This window comes from Salvelinus alpinus, chromosome 10, assembly GCF_045679555.1.
Source record: "Salvelinus alpinus chromosome 10, SLU_Salpinus.1, whole genome shotgun sequence".
NCBI lineage: Eukaryota > Metazoa > Chordata > Actinopteri > Salmoniformes > Salmonidae > Salvelinus > Salvelinus alpinus.
In genome coordinates this window covers 61,388,930-61,411,068 of record NC_092095.1, presented here as the reverse complement: position 1 = coordinate 61,411,068, position 22,139 = coordinate 61,388,930, and the positions used below count along the sequence as shown (strand labels likewise).

The 22,139-nt window shown below is 47.6% G+C and overlaps 1 protein-coding gene across 5 annotated transcripts in view; it reads left to right on the top strand.

Moving 5' to 3' along the window:
• Nucleotides 1-22,139, top strand: part of LOC139532520 (interleukin-1 receptor accessory protein-like 1) — a 377,293-nt gene that overhangs the window by 175,194 nt on the left and 179,960 nt on the right. For all 5 annotated transcript variants that reach the window (XM_071330263.1, XM_071330267.1, XM_071330264.1 and 2 more), the window contains exon 6: nt 14,724-14,798. In XM_071330263.1, coding sequence (XP_071186364.1) covers nt 14,724-14,798 — 75 coding nt within the window. The remainder of the gene's footprint in view (nt 1-14,723; nt 14,799-22,139) is intronic.

Genomic DNA, 22,139 nt, shown 5'->3' with positions numbered 1-22,139 from the left:
GGGGGAGGGAGGTATGAGCCATGACTATGGTGGGGAGACAGGGGAGGAAGGGAGGTAGGAGCGATGACTATGGTGGGGAGACGGGGGAGGGAGGTATGAGCCATGACTTTGGTGGGGAGACAGGGGAGGAAGGGAGGTATGAGCCATGACTATGGTGGGGAGACGGGGGAGGGAGGTATGAGCCATGACTATGGTGGGGAGACGGAGGAGGGAGGTATGAGCCATGACTATGGTGGGGAGACGGTGGAGGGAGGTATGAGCCATGACTATGGTGGGGAGACAGGGGAGGAAGGGAGGTAGGAGCGATGACTATGGTGGGGAGACGGGGGAGGGAGGTATGAGCCATGACTATGGTGGGGAGACAGGGGAGGAAGGGAGGTAGGAGCGATGACTATGGTGGGGAGACGGTGGAGGGAGGTATGAGCCATGACTATGGTGGGGGGATTGGGGAGGAAGGGAGGTAGGAGCGATGACTATGGTGGGGAGACGGGGGAGGGAGGTATGAGCCATGACTATGGTGGGGAGACGGGGGAGGGAGGTAGGTAGGAGCCATGACTATGGTGGGGAGACAGGTGAGGAAGGGAGGTAGGGAGGTAGGAGCCATGACTATGGTGGGGGGACAGGGGAGGAAGGGAGGTAGGAGCCATGACTATGGTGGGGGGGGGGGGGGGAGGAAGGGAGGTAGGAGCCATGACTATGGTGGGGGAACAGGGGGAGGAAGGGAGGTAGGAGCCATGACTATGGTGGGGAGACAGGGGAGGAAGGGAGGTAGGAGCCATGACTATGGTGGGGAGACGGGGGAGGGAGGTATGAGCCATGACTATGGTGGGGAGACGGGGGAGGGAGGTAGGTAGGAGCCATGACTATGGTGGGGAGACAGGTGAGGAAGGGAGGTAGGGAGGTAGGAGCCATGACTATGGTGGGGGGACAGGGGAGGAAGGGAGGTAGGAGCCATGACTATGGTGGGGGGGGGGGAGGGAGGGAGGTAGGAGCCATGACTATGATGGGGGAATTGGGGGAGGAAGGAGGTAGGAGCCATGACTATGGTGGGGGGGCGGGGGAGGTAGGAGGTGTGTGGTGTGGAGGGGGGGGGGGGGGGCTCGTGTTTTTAGATCATGTTTGTGTTATAGGCAGCTGAGAGTCAGTAATGAGCAGGTGATGATGCAGCCTGAAAGAGAGGTGGCAGAGGAGAGGATCAGACTGGTGTATGTTGTAGATAGACTACAGAGTGATTGGAGAATATGCGTAGCGGAGGCCCATACCTTTCTCCACGTATTATTCCTTTGTCAATAAGAGAATCACTCACTTCCATTTGAAAGACTATTATTTGCTGGGGTAAGGGAGGGCAATTGTACTCTTGAGAGAGCTGGCGTGGGTGCAGACTTTTGTTCCGGTCAAGCAGTACTATACTTGTTCTGAGAGACATACAGTGCCTTCAGAAAGTATTTATACTCCTTGACTTATTCCACATGTTGTGTTACAGCCTGAATTCAAAGGGATTAAAAGTATTTTTTTCACAGTGGTACAACCTCTTTGGACATACTATATATACAAAAGTGTGTGGATACCCCTTCAAATTAGTGGATTCAGCTATTTCAGCCACACCATTGCTGACAGGTGTATAACATCGAGCACAGAGCCATGCAATCTCCAAAGACAATAATTGGCAGTATAATGGCCTTACTGAAGAGCTCAGTGAGCACTCAAGCTTAAGATCACCATGCGCAATGGTGTGGTGTAAAGCACACCGCCATTGGACTCTGGAGCAGTGGAAACGTGCTCTCTGGAGTGATGAATCACGCTTCACCATCTGGCAGTCTGACGGACAAATCTGGGTTTGCTGGATGCCAGGAGAACGCTACCTGCACCAATGCATGGTGCAAACTGTAAAGTTTGGTGGAGGAGGAATAATGATCTGGGGCTGTTTTTCATTGTTCGGCTAGGCCCCTTAGTTCCAGTGAAGGGAAATCTTAACACTCCAGTATACGTGACATTCTAGACGATTCTGTGCTTCCAACTTTGTGGCAACAGTTTGGGGAAGACACTTTCCTGTTTCAGCATGACAAAACCCCCGTGCAAAAAGCGAGGTCCATACAGAAATGGTTTGTCTCACCCAACTACACACAATAACCCATAATGACAAAGTGAAAACATGTTTTTAGAAATGTTTGCACATTTGTTGAAAATTAAATATCACATTTACATAAATTTTGAGTCAATACTTTGCAAAAGCACCTTTGGCGGCGATTCCAGATTTGAGTTGTCTTGGGTATGTCTGTATCAGCATTGAGTTGTCTTGGGTATGTCTGGATCCGCTTTGAGTTGTCTTGGGTATGTCTGTATCAGCTTTGAGTTGTCTTGGGTATGTCTGGATCAGCTTTGAGTTGTCTTGGGTATGTCTGGATCAGCTTTGAGTTGTCTTGGGTATGTCTGTATCAGCTTTGAGTTGTCTTGGGTATGTCTGGATCAGCTTTGAGTTGTCTTGGGTATGTCTGGATCAGCTTTGAGTTGTCTTGGGTATGTCTGTATCAGCTTTGCACATCTGGATTTGGGGATTTTCTCCCATTCTTCCTTTTTATCAAGTCTCTATTCAGTTAGATGGGGAGCGACAGTGAACAGCAATCTTCAAGTCTTTCCACAGATTTTCAATGGGATTCAATTCTGGGCTTTGACTGGACCACTCAAGGACTTTCACATTCTTGTTCTGAAGCCATTCCAGCATTGCTTTGGCTGTATGCTTGGGCTAATTGTCCATTTGTAACATAAACCTTCGCTCCATTCTATGGTCGTTTGCTTTCTGAAGCAGGTTCTCATTAAGGATTTCCCTGTATTTGGCTCCATTCATTGTTCCCTCTATCCTTACCAGTCTCCCAGTTCCTGCTGCTGAAAAGCATCCCCATATCATGATGCTGCCACCAACATGCTTCAAGGTAGGATGGTGTTAGACAGGTGATGAGCTGTGCCAGGTTTTCTACAGACATAGCGCTTTGCATTCAGGCCGAAGAGTTAATTTTGTCTAATCAGACCACATTTGCCTTATGATCTCAGAGTCTTTCACGTGCACTTTTACAAACTCCAGGCATGCTGTCATGTGCCTTTTTCTCAAGAGTGGCTTCCGTCTGGCCACTGTACCATAAAGCCCAGATTGGTGAAGTGCTGTAGAGACTGTTGTCTCTCTGACAGGTTCTCCCATTTCAGCCAAGGAACTCTGTTGTTCTGTCAGAGTGATCATTTGGGTTCTTGGTTACTTCCCTGACCAAGGTCCTTCTTGCCCGGTTGCTCAGTTTGGTCTGGCTAGTTCCATATGTTTTCAATTTCCCAATGATGGAGACCGCTGTGCTCTTGGAAACTTTCAACACTCTAGAAATGGTTTTATACCCTTCCCCAGATATATGCCTCATCACAATTATATCTCTGAGATCTAGGGACAGTTCCTTGGACTTCATCAAATCATATCAAATTGTATTGGTCACATACACATGGTTAGCAGATGTTAATGCGAGTGTAGTGAAATGCTTGTGCTTCAAGTTCTGACAGTGCAGTAATATCTAACAAGTAGTCTGACAAGTTCACAACTTGAATAAGAATATGTACATATAAATATATGGATGCGTGATGGCCGTGCGGCATAGGCAAGATGCAATAGATGGTATAAAATACATTATATACATATGAGATTAGTAATGTAGGATATGTAAACATTATTAAAGTGGGATTATTTAAAGTGACTAGTGATACCATTATTAAATCCATGTATTAAAGTGGCCAGTGATTTGAGTCTGTATGTTGGCAGCATCCTCTCTATGTTAGTGATGGCTGTTTAACAGTCTGATGGCCTTGAGATAGAAACTGTTTTTCAGTGTCTTGGTCCCAGCTTTGATGCACCTGTACTGACCTCGCCTTCTGGATGATAGCGGGGTAAACAGGCAGTGGCTCAGGTGGTTGTTGTCCTTGATGCTCTTTTTGGCCTTCCTGTGATATCGGGTGCTGTAGGTGTCCTGGAGGGCAAGTAGTTTGCCCCAGGTGATGCGTTGTGCAGACCGCACTACCCTCTGGAGAGCCTTGCGGTTGAGGGCGGTGCAGTTGCCGTACCAGGCAGTGATACAGCCCGACAGGATGGTCTCGATTGTGCATCTGTAATAGTTTGTGAGGGTTTTAGGTGACAAGCTGAATTTCTTCAGCCTCCTGAGGTTGAAGAGGCACTGTTGCGCCTTCTTCACCATGCTGTCTGTGTGGGTGGACCATTTCAGTTTGTCTGTGATGTGTACGCCGAGGAACATAAAACTTTCCACCTTCTCCACTATTGTCCAGTCGATGTGGATAGGGGGGTACTCCCTTGTTTTGTTGACATTGAGTGAGAGGTTATTTTCCTGACACACCACACCTCACCTCCTCCCTGTAGGCTGTCTCGTCGTTGTTGGTGATCAAGCCTACCACTGTAGTGTCGTCTGGAAACTTGATGATTGAGTTGGAGGCGTGCATGGCCACGCAGTCATGGTTGAACAGGGAGTACAGGAGAGGGCTGAGAACGCACCCTTGTGTGGCCCCAGTGTTGAGGATCAGCGGGCCTTCACCACCTGGGGGCGGCCCATCAGAAAGTCCAGGACCCAGTTGCACAGGGCGGGGTCGAGGTCCAGGGTCTCAAGCTTAATGATGAGTTTAGAGGGTACTATAGTGTTGAATGCTGAGCTGTAGTCAATGAACAGCATTCTTACATAGGTATTCCTCTTGTCCAGATGGGATAGGGCAGTCTGATGGCGATTGCATCGTCTGTGGACCTATTGGGACGGTAGGCAAATTGGAGTGGGTCTAGGGTATCAGGTAGGGTGGAGGTGATATGATCCTTGACTCGTCTCTCAAAGCACTTCATGATGACAGAAGTGAGTGCTACAGGGCGATAGTAATTTAGTTCAGTTACGTTGCTCTCTTGGGAACAGGAACAATGGTTGCCATCTTGAGGCATGTGGGGATAGCAGACTGGGAAAGTTTCTGCTCTGGTATAGTTTCTGCTCTGCCTGTCAACTGTGGGACCGTATTTAAACATGCCCAAACAATTGAATTGGCCACAGGTGGACTCCACTCAAGTTGTACTGACATCTCAAGGATGATCAAAGGGAATTGGATTCACCTGAGCTCAATTTGGAGTGTCAAAGTGGTGTGAATACTTACATAAATTACATATTTCTTACATATTTCTGTATTTCATTTTCAATAAATTTGCAAACATTTCAAAAAAGATGTTTGCAGTTTGTCATGATGGGGTATTGTGTGTAGATAGGTGAGATGTTGATTTATTTAATCCATTTTGAATGCAGGCTTTAACACAACAAAATGTGGAATAAGTCAAGGGGTATGAATACTTTCTGAAGGCACTGTAGGTAGTGCACAATGTGCCCTTTTAAACAATGTGTGAGATTTAACATGGTTCCATTTCAGGGACCTTAGAGAGAACTTGGAGGATTATTGAAGGTAATTACATGGACATGTTTTGCTTCCCCAGTACCTCTCAGGGTATTGAAGCTACAACCCAAATCCCTGTAATTCTGACGTCAAATAGGCCTTTTCCGTCGGTATTGGTTCAGTATCCGTGCCCCTAGTAACCATACCGCTGGTACAACCTCTCTGAGACATGTATCTCATGAGGCTCCTTTTAAGGAATGTGTTGTTCATTGTCTGAACTGAAGCAACATCAGTTAAATAGTGAAAATATATATGTTGGGTTCTTTAAAATATATTTTTAAAATATTTTATCACTTGGTGTTGCTGCTCTTATTGCATGTATTGGTAACACTTCCTATGAATTACCTCATCATATTTTTTATATATTTTTTTATTTAACCTTTATTTAACTAGGCATGTCAGGTAAGAGCAAATTCTTATTTACAATGACGGCCTACCAAAATGCAAAAGGCCTCCAGCGGAGACAGGGGCTGGGATTAAAAATAAAATTAAAATAAAATATAGGACTAAACACACATCACGACAAGAGAGACCTAAGACAACAACACAGCATGGCAGCAACACATGAGAACACAGCATAGTAGCAACACAACATGACAACACCATTATAGCAACACAACATGGCAGCAGCACAACATGGTAGCAGCACAAAACATGGTACAAACATTATTGGGCGCAGACAACAGCACAAAGGGCAAGAAGGTAGAGACAACAATACATCACACAAAGCAACCACAACTGTCAGTAAGAGTGTCCATGATTGAGTCTAAGGCATTAAAAACATTAAAATGTGTCGTCATGCACAACTTATGTTCTTATAAGTGGTCATTAACATCTACAACTACATTCACTTCCTGTTTTTACCACTATCCTCTCAGATCAACATAGAGTGTTGTATCAGGCTGACTCATACCTTAGTGCCTGGAAGAAGCAAGACTCTCAAAACAAAGAGTCTCATTAAAAGGAGATTACATTAAGAGGTATTGCTCATTAGCACTTCCAGGCAGTCTGCTACAGTCCCTGTATGAAACTCCTACCAGTGTGGATGAAAGGCACACAGCTTAGAGTCTCAAATCAAAATGCAATCTGCTGTGATGTGCTCTGAGCGCTGTCTTTTTGAAGTTGTTGCACATTGTCCGGTCAATAGATGACCAGAGACCACTTACGCTGTTGAAGGCTTTGAAGAGCTTCTGTTTGGTCAAAGTCACAAGCCAGGCCACCTGATGTCTCCTCTAAACATCACCATGAGAATGGGAAAATCTGAATTGCATACTCCTCGCGTCCTCTCCGCTCTCTCCTTGCCTTCTTCTCAAAACCCATTGGAGGAGAAGTTCAGAGGAGAGGGACCTCTGGCTTTCCCATCCAATGGGTTTTGAGGTGAGGAGAGAGGATGTGAGGAGTATGCAATTGAGATTCTCCCTGTGTCTGTCTGTCACCCACTACCCAAGGAGCTTTTAATCAAGTGAAAGCATTTGATATTTTCACATTTTAATCCCATTAATGGATGAGACCTGGAATACTACAGATTAATGTAATTGTAACCCATTCATGTTCATGAAAATATCAAAATATCTATGTTAAAACTAACAAAAGATACTCCTGCTTTTTCCTACATCCTCTTTGTTCCAGAAGTTTGTCTACAACCACATACCCTTTGCAAATTCTCACCAAAACCTGAGGGATCCAATTATATCCCAGCAAAGGAGATGCTGTGCTGTTCGCTTCTGTTCTGTTCAACTAGCGTTTTCACACCTAACCGGAGCAAGAAGGAGTGATTTCACCATGAGTCTTGTTTTAAAGTGTGCTTCTCTTAGAGGGATCAGTGCCACTCTTGTGTTGGGTCCTCTGATGTACGGCCGCCTTTGGGAGAGCAATTCCCCTCCAGCTCAATCCTGACATTTGTTAAAGGATACCCCCCAGAGAGCCTGGCTTCCACCCTGCTAATGATTAGTGTTCTGCTGCTACTGGCTGCACAATGTAGGGCTGTAACTGATGGCAACCTCCAAAAGGGGGAGTGGAGGGATACTTCACACTAATGGCCCCAAATAGACAGAATTAATGGAAAAGGTTGAAGTAGGAAGAAGGAAAAGGGTTTTAAGAATACATTGCAATCCGCCCACCCCCTCACCATTACCACCAGCCATTATTGGAAGCGCGGGGCAGGCACCACTTTACATTCAGCGACGCTAGAAGCTATCTATTCATTTGTTAGGCAGGACTGGTACAGTGTGACTACAATGTAGCATTGTTCCTTAGTTCTGTAACAGTTACGGTCTAGTATATTTATATAACTAGCATGTTGGAGAGAGAGAGAGAGAGAGAGAGAGAGAGAGAGAGAGAGAGAGAGAGAGAGAGAGAGAGAGAGAGAGAGAGAGAGAGAGAGAGAGAGAGAGAGAGAGATAATTACTTGACATATTGAAAATAATTAACAAAAAAACAGAGCAAACTAGAATGCTATTTGGCCATAAACAGAGTAAGGAAAGCTTTGACTATGTACAGACTCAGTGAGCATAGCCTTGCCATTGAGAAAGGCTGCAGTAGGCAGACCTGGCTCTCAAGATAAGACAGGCAACAGTATGTGCGCACTGCCCACAAAATGAGGTGGAAACTGAGCTGCACTTCCTAACCTCATGCCAAATATATGACCATATTAGAGACACATATTTCCCTCAGATTACACAGACCCACAAAGAATTTGAAAACAATTCCAATGTTGATACTCTCCCATATCTATTGGGTGAAATACCACAGTGTGCAATCACAGCAGCAATATTTGTGACCTGTTGCCACAAGAAAAGGGCAACAGGTGAAGAACAAACAAACACCATTGTAAATACAACCTATGTTTATTTATTTTCCCTTTTTTTACTTTAACTATTTGCACATCATTACAACACTGTATATAGACATAATATGACATGTGAAATGTCAAATTCAATGTAAACATGTTTCCCATGCCAATATAGCCCCTTGCGAGAGAGAGAGCGAGAGTGAGCGAGAGAGAGAGAGAGGGACAGAGAACATATATTATTGCAGAGAAATGTAATATTTGTATTGAGCATAAAACTGAAACAGTACAGATTACGGTATATATACTGAATATTCTATATTTATATATTATCTATGGACCAAGAGAATGAATGATGTGGAGTTTCTGCTTGTATCTGAACCAAAACAGTATGCTTTGACAGTTTAACTTAGTGATCAGGCAGATCATGGAGATGGCGCCGATAGAGATGGCAGCTTCGCTTCAAGTCCTTAGGAAACTGTGCAGTATTTTGTTTTTTTATGTAATATTTCTTACATTGTTAGCCCAGAAAACCTTAAGTGTTATTACATACAGCCGGGAATAAGTATTGGATATAAGAGAGACGTCAACTTACCAGCACAACCAGCACTATGACCAGGAATACGACTTTCCCAAGCGGATCCTTTGTCTGCACCTCCCAGGGCATTTGAACTGATTCCAGAGGCCGACCCAAAACAACGCCGTCAGAGGAGAGGGTGCCGGAGCGGTCTTCTAGTGAGGCTTTGGATGCATGCACACCAACTACCGCTTCTGAGTATATTACTTGCTAATGTTCAGTCCCTAGTTAACAAAGTCAACAAAATTAGGGCAAGAGTTGCTTTCCAAAGAGATATCCGGGATTGTAACATACTCTGTTTCACAGAGACATGGCTAGCTGGGGACATGCTGTCGGAGTAAGTACAGCCAACGGGATTTTCAGTGCATCGCGCCAACAGGAACAAACAACTCTCTGGTAAGAACAAGGGCGTGGGTGTATGTTTCATGATTAACGACTTATGGTGTAATTGTAACAACATACAAGAACTCAAGTCCTTTTGTTCACCTGAATTCCTCACAATCAAATGCCGACCGTATTATCTCCCAAGAGAACTCTCCTCGGTTATCGTCACAGCCGTCTACATCCCCCCGCAAGCGGATACCAAGACAGCCATCAAGGAACTTCACTGGACTTTATGCGAACTGGAAACCATATATCCTGATGGGCATTTATTGTAGCTGTGGATTTTAACAAAGCTAATCTGAGAACAAGGCTACCTAAATTCTAGCAGCATATCGATTGCATTACACGAGCGAGTAACACACTCGACCACTGCTACTCTATCATCCATGATGCATACAAGGCCCTCCCCTCCCTCCTTTTGGCAAATCTGACCACGACTCCATCTTCTTGCTCCCCTCCTATAGGCAGAAACTAAAACAGGAAGTGGCCGTGCTTAGGTCTATCCAACACTGGTCTGACCAATCGGATTCCACACTTCAAGATTGCTTCGATCACGTGGACTGGTATATTTTATATATTTTATAAGGAAGTGTATAGGAGATGTTGTACCCACTCTGACTATTAAAACCTTCCCTAACCAGAAACCGTGGATTGATGGCAGCATTCGCGCAAAACTGAAAGCACGTACCACCGCATTTAATCATGGCAAGGCAACTGGAAACATGGCTGAAAACAAACATTGTAGTTATTCCCTCTGTAAGGCAATCAAACAAACAAGTGTCAGTATTGAGACAAAGTGGAGTCACAATTCAACGGCTCAGACAGGAGAAGTATGTGGCAGGATCTACAGACAATCATGGATTACAAAAGGAAAACCAGCCCTGTTGCAGACATCGACGTCTTACTCCCAGACAAATTAAACATCTTCTTTGCGCACTTTGAGGACAATACAGTGCCACCGACACGGCCCGCTACCAAAGACTGTGGGCTCTCCTTTTCTGTGGCCGACGTGAGTAAAGCATTTAAATGTGTTAACCCTCGCAAGGCTGCTGGCCCAGACGGCATCCCTAGCCGTGTCCTCAAAGCATGCGCAGACCAACTGGCTGGTGTGTTTACGGACATATTCAATCAATCCCAGTCTGCTGTCCCCACATGCTTCACGATGGTCACCATTGTTCCTGTTCCCAAAAAAGGTAACTGAACTAAATTACTATCGCCCTGTAGCACTCACTTCTGTCATCATGAAGTGCTTTGAGAGACTAGTCAAGGATCATATCACCTCCACCCTACTAGTCACCCTAGACCCACTCCAATTTGCTTACCGCCCCAATAGGTGCACAGACGATGCAATCGCCATTACACTGCACACTGAATACCTATGTAAGAATGCTGTTCATTGCCTACAGCTCAACATTCAATACCATAGTACCCTCCAAACTCATCATTAAGCTTGAGACCCTGGGTCTCGACCCCGCCCTGTGCAACTGCGTCCTGGACTTCCTGACGGGCCGCCCCCAGGGGGTGAATGTAGGAAACAACATCTCCACTCCGCTGATCCTCAACACTGGGGCCCCACAAGGGTGAGTTCTCAGCCCTCTCCTGTACTCCCTGTTCAACCATGACTGCATAGCCATGCACGCCTCCAACTCAATCATCAAGTTTGCTGACGACACTACAGTGATAGGCTTGATCACCAACAACGACGAGACAGCCTACAGGGAGGAGGTGAGAAACAGGGAAGGGTAGTCAGGTAGCTCTAGAACCCTACAGAGACAGGGAAGGGTAGTCAGGTAGCTCCAGAACCCTACAGAGACAGGGATTGAGAGGCAGCTCCAGAATCCTATGGAGATAGGGAAGGTTGTGTAGGTAGGTGGCTCCATCCAGGTCCAGCTACATCTCTAGCCAGTCCCTGAGGAGAACCTACAATACAGTACCTACTCTGTGTGTGTGCATCTGTGTCTGTGAATGTCTGTAGTCATCTCAAAGAAGAAATTACAATCAGGTAAATCCATAACTGGTTACATCAATGGTAATGTGTGATATGAATTTTCTGTTTGAATCTCACCAAGCAATCCATTATTAATATTCTGCCTCGCAGTCAATACCAATGGATTTAGGAAACTCTGAATACATATTGTGTTTGGCCTATCATTGGTCAATGTTGAGTCCACTGTGGTATTACTATGAGTTCTCATCAAAGCAAAGTACTGCTCAGTTTCTCTCTTTCGGTTATCAAAACTATGGTCACCCTCCTGCCAAAACGCCGTCCACAGACTTTTTGTACCCTGTTCATACCTGCCTGTTCATGCCTGCCTGTTCATACCTGCCTGTTCATGCCTGCCTGTTCATACCTGCCTGTTCATGCCTGCCTGTTCATACCTGCCTGTTCATACCTGCCTGTTCATACCTGCCTGTTCATGCCTGCCTGTTCATACCTGCCTGTCCATGCCTGCCTGTTCATACCTGCCTGTTCATGCCTGCCTGTTCATACCTGCCTGTTCATGCCTGCCTGTTCATACCTGCCTGTTCATGCCTGCCTGTTCATACCTGCCTGTTCATGCCTGCCTGTTCATACCTGCCTGTTCATGCCTGCCTGTTCATGCCTGCCTGTTCATGCCTGCCTGTTCATGCCTGCCTGTTCATACCTGCCTGTTCATGCCTGCCTGTTCATGCCTGCCTGTTCATACCTGCCTGTTCATGCCTGCCTGTTCATGCCTGCCTGTTCATGCCTGCCTGTTCATACCTGCCTGTTCATACCTGCCTGTTCATGCCTGCCTGTTCATGCCTGCCTGTTCATGCCTGCCTTTTCACGCCTGCCTCATGTTGGACTTTTTCGGGAACGACTGTGTTTTCTTTTTCATGTCGTGATTAAACAACATTTTCAATGCATATTTCATAAAGAAGAAGGTAATTAACATAATGAGATTTTCCGTGAGCGGAGCTCTGCTCGTGCTCCCGCCAGGGAAACATTTCGTGGATCGAGGCTCTAGTTTGAGTTCGTATCTAACGAGTTTTGGTGTCACGATTTGGTCTCGGCCCTCTCTCTCTCTGCAAATGGGGACGGTGTCGTGGTTTGGCTCATTAGTCATGAATTGAGACGGCACCACATTATCACTGCGTGATGGAGAGTCATTTCACACAGTCACCAGAGAATAGACTTTAATGTGTCAAATGAGAACCGTTGACTCCCAAATGTCATCCATTTTGCTCCAAAGATGTTATTTTTCACGAAGACTGTATATGGTACATCAATGACCTTTTTCAGTCCTGCTTTTGGCTCACCAAGATGCAGTTGCAAAGCGGTATGGACCATGCCAAATTGTTGCAACACTGGATAGAAAGACACAGGTATCCCCCCAAAAAGATTTAGTGAAGGCTGTTTGTACCTGATGATAAATGAACACATTCAACTGCTGTTCTTTAATGAGCAAGCAGACTAGACTGGCAACACATACAGGAAACACCACACAGTGTACCTCCACCTCTGACTACTACCTACTCTAGAGCTGCCGTGTTGTTTTGTGCCAGAATTCATGCCCCAATAAGAGTTTCTCCCTGACCGTTTTCAGACTGAGTGTTCATACTCTTACTACTCTTTCAAAAAGTATCTTAGATATGAGGACTTTCCTATGCCACTTTGAAGAGGGTGCCCAATTAAGCACTAATGATCATGGGATGGCCCTAAGTGCAGATCTTTTGTTACTTCTCGCTAGGCCTAATTGGGGCTGGTGTATTCCAATGGGGGTCGAAACAGACAGGAAACCAGTATCTTCAACATGGGGGATAATCTGTGACCTCTCATAGCTACGATTTTATCATCGCTGCAGTATCAAACAAGTGTTCATTAATTATGCATATCTACAGTAGAACATGGGGGGGAGAAGAGATAATTGCTGATCAGAAGAAGATTTTACTTGTCTCATAGGAAATATGTTACATAAGAAACCTTCCATTAATGATCAGTTTGAATTCAGGTCTAAGGGAAGACCCAACTAGTTTTGTCATTGTACTAGATTGCTTTTGTCCCTTCTTATAACTGTTATATGCACCGTGCATGTGTTCATGTGCTGTTTAATGTACAGCTGACCTCTTTATCTGATGCCTTCGCTGCAGAAGACCTTGACCTTGACATTGTGAATAAGGAGCATGATTAGTCATTACTTTTGGTAAATATTACATGTGAAGCTATAGAAGCAGATAAAAAGCCGAACACTCTATTGGACAGAGAACATTAGTTGACAAGAAGGATAACAAGAACAGCTCTTAATTTGACCAACAGCAGGAAGATAATCCTGCAGCAACAGGAAATGTGAATTATTGTGTGGATTATAATTAATGGATATTTTTGTAGGGGGTGATACATTTTTAGTTAGGGCAAATCAAGTCTGACACAAGTGGAAATTGCAAACTTTAGAAGCCTTTTTAAACCTTGACTACACTACAAGTTTTCATTTCCTGCTGTGATCAAATTAAGATTCAACATCTGAATAAGAGTATGAAGTATCTAAAGCACTTCCTGGGTTCCTACCTCCTCTTTTGTAAAGCCTATTTATGTTGCCACTGCATCTTACGGTATACAGTGCCACCACCACCACCAGTTATTTGCCTCTGAGTTAAAGGCTTTGAACAACAATGACAGATACATACAAATACAGATTTCAGTGATGCCATATGTTGTACCCAAGAGTATGTTTCATTGCAGCGCGGATACATTGTTTTAAGTTTATGGTAAATAGGCTAGCACTTCACAGAATATGGATATTAGATGTATTCTCTTGGTGTAGTCTGAGAATACACTGAGACTAAACCGAGCGTAGTCACTTTAAATGCATCCGGAGCGTATATGCGTAGGAAACCAGGCGGCTGAAAAACGAGCGTCCTGTCAGCTTGGTACGATTAAGCTCATCATGACAGGATAGCACTTCCAGTCACACACTACATATTTCCCCTTGTCCTCCCTCTGTTGCTGGCTTGATCCATCTAACTCAACATCGAGGTTGAAGGAAATTCACCAATGGATTATTTATAGGTATTTTGTTCTGCTGTGACGAGTCGTCGGATTAATCTGACATATGAATCTGACATATGTAAATAGCTGCTAAGATATCCGTGAACGGTACTGAAGACCTTCCCTACATAACAGGGAATAAACCGGGGTTTGGGGTAAATACCCATCCAACCTGAATCAGTGTTCACACTGTAGCACAGCCAGTCTAGTCACTGACGTGCTTGGTCCACAAGGTACTGAAGCCGTTAGCTGGGATTAGAAACGGTTGCCAGGGTAAAGTTTTGAAGTAGACTGATGTTGGAGGCTTTTGGAGAAGGGGATATCCTTCAACAGTTTCCCTCTGTCTACTGCTTCTACTTCCATACTGTGTCCGCACTGTATTCTCATCTCACTCTTCAACGCTGTGCTCGGGTTTATCAAGACATTTTGATAAGTATATGGCTCAATGGACAAATGTCAGAAGTGTGGAAATGAATTGTAATGTGTGTTTTCTTTTTATCTTCCAGCGCCTCTGACAGACAAGCCTCCAAAGATCCTGTTCCCTTCAGAAAGCAAACTCAGCATCCTGGAGCTGCAGACAGGTAAGACACCAACGGGTTTATGTTCCCAGACAAGCACTGTCTCTGTGTGCTACTTTAACCAAATATATGGCCACTATTAGTACCACAGTACTGTTTAACTTAGTAGATCATTTTACAAGGGGATATTTGCATTGATTCAAGATGGGTAGGCTTTACACTCAGTTTAGCCTGCTGTGAATAGAAAACCATCCAGTGTGGTTGTTACTGAGATTACTGGGACAACTTACACTGAGTGTACAGAAACTGCTCTTTCCATGACACAGACTGACCAGGTGAATCCAGATGAAGCTATGATCCTTATTGATGTCACCTGTTAAATCCACTTCAATCAGTGTAGATGAAGCGGAGGAGACAGGTTAAAGAAGGATCTTTTTGCTTTGAGACAATTGAGACATGGATTGTGTATGTGTGCCATTCAGAAGGTGAATGGGCAAGACAAAAGATTTAAGTGCCTTTGAACGGCGTTTGGTAGTAGGTGCCAGGCGCACCGGTTTGAGTGTGTCAGTTTCATGTGTGTATCAAGAATGGTCCAGCACCTAAAGGACATCCAGACAACTTGACACAACTGTGGGAAGTATTGGAGTCGTGTTGTATTCGGTGCCTGTGACTAATAAACTTCGATTTGATTTGAGTCACATGGGCCACTCAGTATAGTCCACTCAGTATATATCACACTACTTGATATGAAAGATAAAATTGCCAGCCATGCTTTATTTGGAAGGAATTAACTTGGACACAGGGAGAACTTGAGAGCCCTGCAGCGATCCGACATGTTTAATTCTGTATGTTCTCTGAATGGCGAAAAGCATCTGATCTGGTTTACCTCAACATACAACATGGACGCTGTCTGTGTTTGATCACCTGGATAATATGGGGAATGAACCTTTCTGTCATTTAAGATGGGTTGATGTTAGTATTCCTGCTGATGATTGGCCTGGATCGCTACTGGAGCGACTGAGCATGAATGATGCTCTTTAGTGTGCCTAACCAGCCGCTCATCACAGGGATACATGGGATACTTCCTGCCACGCTGTGATTGGCCCAGAGCACAAGCAGCTGCGGAGGGAGAGAAAATGGGTCATGATGGAGGTTTCCCTCTGATGTAAATGTGTCACGGTGATGAACACAGGAGGCGGAGGTACAACGTGGCAATCAGGAAAAGAGGTGCGAGTCATTATGTGGTTTAAAATGGTGCCAGATAAAATCTGGGCTGGGTTTATCAGATAAAATGTTTGGGGATGGAGGGTGATTCTACGCAGTCCATTCACTGACAGTGCTAAGGCCAGAAGCTTATAGGCTATACTGAGCAACTAAGGCAGCAGTCAAATCACAGATTTTATTTTTTTTACTTCCCTGAAGGTTTCTGCATTTTCTGACTGAGAAAATTCACTGTTGATCTCCTCTGTATCCAAACATGTTTCAATATGGAAGAGATCAGGTTTTGAACTACAGTGTAACTGGATTGGTGGGGGTCCTGTGTTTTAATGCTCACCCGTGCTTTGATATGGTTTCCCAGTCACATATTCATAATATATGTGGGGGAGCCTGTTTGAAGTTCCAGCTATACAAAATCCTGTCACTTACTCTCATCGTCACAGTAACATGTTCATGTCACCACCTCAGACAGGGTAGTAAGTAAGGGGGTAGAACGTGGAGAGGGGAGGAGAGGGGGTGGAGAGGGGAGTGAGGGGGTGGAGAGGGGAGAGAGGGGGTGGAGAGGAGAGAGAGGGGAGAGAGGGGGTGGAGAGGTGAGAGAGGGGGTAGAAAGTGGAGAGGGGTTGGAGAAGGGAGAAAGGGGAGTGAGGGGGTGGAGAGGGGAGGGTGGGAGAGGGGGTGGAGAGAGGAGAGAGGGGAGAGAGGGTGTAGAGGGGAGGGGTGGAGAGGGGAGAGAGGTGTTTGAGAGGGGGTAGATAGGGGCTAGAGTGGGGAGAGAGGATGGAGAGGGGAGAGAGGGGGTGGACGGGGAGTGAGGGGGTGGAGAGGGGAGGGTGGGAGTGGGGGTGGAGAGGGTGTAGAGGGGAGAGGTGGGAGTGGGGGTGGAGAGGGGAGAGAGGGGATGGAGAGGGGGTGGAGAGGGCAGAGAGGAGAGAGAGAGGGGATGGATAGGGGTGGAGAGGGGAGAGAGAGTGGATGGAGAGGGGAGAGAGAGGGGGTGGAGAGAGGGGATGAAGGGGGGGTGGAGAGGGGAGAGAGAGAAGAGAGATGGGAATGTTTAATATTCATTCCCTCATAAAATATAGAAACATAAATGGCTACAGTTGACAGTTAATTAGGCGAGCACGAGAAAAGGAGGAAGAGAAGAGAGGAGGAGGGAGGGAGAAAGGGAAGAATAGAGAGAGGAGGAGTGAGGGAGAGAGCAGGAGTGAAGGAGGGAAGGAAGGATGATGAGAGATGGAGGAAACGAGAGGAGAGTAATGGGGGGACAGGAAAAATGACAGAAGAGACAGCAGGGAGGAAGGGAGAGGAGAGATGGAGAAAGAGGAGAAGGAATGGAGGAGGACAGGAGATGAAAAGAGAGGGAGCCGTAAACTGCAGGCCCAAATTAATCAACACCTATTTTTTCTTTTACCATTTCACAATCGATTCCCTAATAGTTATTTAATTAAAACGGATTGTATAAATGCTTGCTGTGGCCCTGGGTGGGCAGCATTACTGTGTCTCCTCAAGGCCCGCCCAGCAGAACAAATCAGATACATCATTGTGTCGGTGAGTCTGTTACACCATTAGATGCATTATGTTCACAGTGTTGCATTGTGGGACTGTATCCTCCTTGTTAACGCACTCTAGGTGTGTTCTCATGAGAGATTAGTCAGCAGAGGAAATGGTGAACCTGTATTGACCTTTGGCAGCCTAAAGAAGTGATGACATGTTTGCCTGCTAATGTAAATAACATCCCACCCTTTCTAAAAGTAGACCAAACAAAAAGTAATGTGTTTCACCGCGGTCCTGATCCAGTGTCTGTATTTTCCCAGGGATGGATGTTTCATGATGCTTTTATCATAATGCTCTTAGTATAGTCAGTGAGTACAACAATGTACAGTACCTTCTATCCAATGAGAATAGTGGTGACTCAGAGACCCCATTTAGGAGCACCCTCCCTCCCACTCCCCCACCCCTTCATAAAGAGGAGCACCCTCCCACTCCCCCACCCCTTCATAAAGAGGAGCACCCTCCCTCCCACTCCCCCAACCCTTCATAAAGAGGAGCACCCTCCCACTCCCCCACCCCTTCATAAAGAGGAGCACCCTCCCACTCCCCCACCCCTTCATAAAGAGCAGCACCCTCACACTCCCCCAACCTACCCCTTCATAAAGAGGAGCATCCTCCCACTCCCCCACACCCACCCCTTCATAAAGAGGAGCACCCTCCCACTCCCCCACCCCTTCATAAAGAGGAGCACCCTCCCACTCCCCCACCCCTTCATAAAGAGCAGCACCCTCACACTCCCCCAACCTACCCCTTCATAAAGAGGAGCATCCTCCCACTCCCCCACACCCACCCCTTCATAAAGAGGAGCACCCTCCCACTCCCCCACCCCTTCATAAAGAGGAGCACCCTCCCACTCCCCCACCCCTTCATAAAGAGCAGCACCCTCACACTCCCCCAACCTACCCCTTCATAAAGAGGAGCATCCTCCCACTCCCCCACACCCACCCCTTCATAAAGAGCAGCACCCTCACACTCCCCCAACCTACCCCTTCATAAAGAGGAGCACCCTCACACTCCCCCACACCCACCCCTTCATAAAGAGCAGCACCCTCACACTCCCCCACACCCACCCCTTCATAAAGAGGAGCACCCTCACACTCCCCCAACCCTTCATAAAGAGCAGCACCCTCCCACTCCCCCACACCCACCCCTTCATAAAAAGCAGCACCCTCACACTCCCCCACCTCCACCCCTTCATAAAGAGAAGCACCCTCCCCCACCCCCACCCCTTCATAAAGAGGAGCACCCTCCCACTCCCCCACCCCTTCTTGAAGAGGAGCACACTCCCCCACCCCTTCATGAAGAGGAGCACACTCCCACTCCCCCAACCTACCCCTTCATGAAGAGGAGCACACTCCCCCACCCCCAACCTACCCCTTCATGAAGAGGAGCACCCTCACACTCCCCCACCCCCACCCCTTCATGAAGAGGAGCACACTCCCCCACCCCCACCCCTTCATAAAGAGGAGCATCCTCCCCCAACCCTTCATGAAGAGGAGCATCCTCCCCCAACCCTTCATAAAGAGGGGCATCCTCCCCCAACCCTTCATAAAGAGGGGCATCCTCCCCCACCCCTTCATGAAGAGGAGCATCCTCCCACTCCCCCACCCCTTCATAAAGAGGAGCACCCTCACACTCCCCCACCCCTTCATAAAGAGGAGCATCCTCCCACTCCCCCACCCCTTCATAAAGAGCAGCACCCTCCCACTCCCCCACCCCTTCATAAAGAGGGGCATCCTCCCCCAACCCTTCATGAAGAGGAGCACCCTCACACTCCCCCACCCCTTCATAAAGAGGAGCACCCTCCCACTCCCCCAACCCTTCATAAAGAGGAGCATCCTCCCCCAACCCTTCATGAAGAGGAGCATCCTCCCCCAACCCTTCATAAAGAGGGGCATCCTCCCCCAACCCTTCATAAAGAGGGGCATCCTCCCCCACCCCTTCATGAAGAGGAGCATCCTCCCACTCCCCCACCCCTTCATAAAGAGGAGCATCCTCCCACTCCCCCACCCCTTCATAAAGAGCAGCACCCTCCCACTCCCCCACCCCTTCATAAAGAGGGGCATCCTCCCCCAACCCTTCATGAAGAGGAGCATCCTCCCACTCCCCCAACCCTTCATAAAGAGGGGCATCCTCCCCCACCCCTTCATAAAGAGGAGCACCCTCACACTCCCCCACCCCTTCATAAAGAGGAGCACCCTCACACTCCCCCAACCCTTCATAAAGAGGAGCATCCTCCCCCACCCCTTCATGAAGAGGAGCATCCTCCCACTCCCCCAACCCTTCATAAAGAGGAGCATCCTCCCCCACCCCTTCATGAAGAGGAGCATCCTCCCACTCCCCCACCCCTTCATAAAGAGGAGCATCCTCCCCCACCCCTTCATGAAGAGGAGCATCCTCCCACTCCCACACCCCTTCATAAAGAGGAGCATCCTCCCACTCCCCCACCCCTTCATAAAGAGCAGCACCCTCCCACTCCCCCACCCCTTCATAAAGAGGGGCATCCTCCCCCAACCCTTCATGAAGAGGAGCATCCTCCCCCAACCCTTCATAAAGAGGAGCATCCTCCCCCAACCCTTCATAAAGAGGGGCATCCTCCCCCACCCCTTCATAAAGAGGAGCACCCTCACACTCCCCCACCCCTTCATAAAGAGGAGCACCCTCACACTCCCCCAACCCTTCATAAAGAGGAGCATCCTCCCCCAACCCTTCATAAAGAGGAGCATCCTCCCCCAACCCTTCATAAAGAGGAGCATCCTCCCCCAACCCTTCATAAAGAGAAGCACCCTCCCACTTCCCCACCACCCCTTCATAAAGAGGAGCACCCTCCCACTCCCCCACCCCTTCATGAAGAGGAGCATCCTCCCACTCCCCCACCCCTTCATAAAGAGGAGCATCCTCCCCCAACCCTTCATAAAGAGGAGCATCCTCCCCCAACCATTCATAAAGAGGAGCATCCTCCCCCAATCCTTCTTAAAGAGGAGAACCCTCCCCCAACCCTTCATAAAGAGGAGCATCCTCCCCCAACCCTTCATAAAGAGGAGCATCCTCCCCAACCCTTCATAAAGAGGAGCATCCTCCCCCAATCCTTCTTAAAGAGGAGAACCCTCCCCCAACCCTTCATAAAGAGGAGCATCCTCCCCCAACCCTTCATAAAGAGGAGCATCCTCCCCCAACCCTTCATAAAGAGGAGCATCCTCCCCCAACCCTTCATGAAGAGGAGCACCCAACCCTTCATAAAGAGGAGCATCCTCCCCCAACCCTTCATAAAGAGGAGCATCCTCCCCCACCCCTTCATAAAGAGGAGCTTCCTCCCACTCCCCCAACCCTTCATAAAGAGGAGCATCCTCCCCCACCCCTTCATAAAGAGGAGCACCCTCCCCCAATCCTTCTTAAAGAGGAGAACCCTCCCCCAACCCTTCATAAAGAGGAGCATCCTCCCCCAACCCTTCATAAAGAGGAGAACCCTCCCCCAACCCTTCATAAAGAGGGGCATCCTCCCCCAACCCTTCATAAAGAGGAGCATCCTCCCCCAACCCTTCATAAAGAGGGGCACCCTCCCACTCCCCCACCCCTTCTTAAAGAGGAGAACCCTCCCCCAACCCTTCATAAAGAGGAGCATCCTACCCCAACCCTTCATAAAGAGGAGCATCCTCCCCCAACCCTTCATAAAGAGGAGCATCCTCCCCCAACCCTTCATGAAGAGGAGCACCCAACCCTTCATAAAGAGGAGCACCCTCCCCCACCCCTTCATAAAGAGGAGCATCCTCCCCCAACCCTTCATGAAGAGGAGCACCCAACCCTTCATAAAGAGGAGCACCCTCCCCCAACCCTTCATAAAGAGGAGCATCCTCCCCCAACCCTTCATAAAGAGGAGCATCCTCCCCCAACCCTTCATAAAGAGGAGCATCCTCCCCAACCCTTCATAAAGAGGAGCATCCTCCCCCAACCCTTCATAAAGAGGAGCATCCTCCCCCAACCCTTCATGAAGAGGAGCACCCAACCCTTCATAAAGAGGAGCACCCTCCCCCAACCCTTCATAAAGAGGAGCATCCTCCCCCAACCCTTCATAAAGAGGAGCATCCTCTCCCAACACTTCATAAAGAGGAGCACCCTCCCCCAACCCTTCATAAAGAGGAGCACCCTCCCCCAACCCTTCATAAAGAGGAGCATCCTCCCCCAACCCTTCATAAAGAGGAGCATCCTCTCCCAACCCTTCATAAAGAGGAGCACCCTCCCCCAACCCTTCATAAAGAGGAGCATCCTCCCCCAACCCTTCATAAAGAGGAGCATCCTCCCCCAACCCTTCATAAAGAGGAGCATCCTCCCCCAACCCTTCATAAAGAGGAGCATCCTCCCCCAACCCTTCATGAAGAGGAGCACCCAACCCTTCATAAAGAGGAGCACCCTCCCCCAACCCTTCATAAAGAGGAGCATCCTCTCCCAACCCTTCATAAAGAGGAGCACCCTCCCCCAACCCTTCATAAAGAGGAGCACCCTCCCCCAACCCTTCATAAAGAGGAGCATCCTCCCCCAACCCTTCATAAAGAGGAGCATCCTCTCCCAACCCTTCATAAAGAGGAGCACCCTCCCCCAACCCTTCATAAAGAGGAGCATCCTCCCCCAACCCTT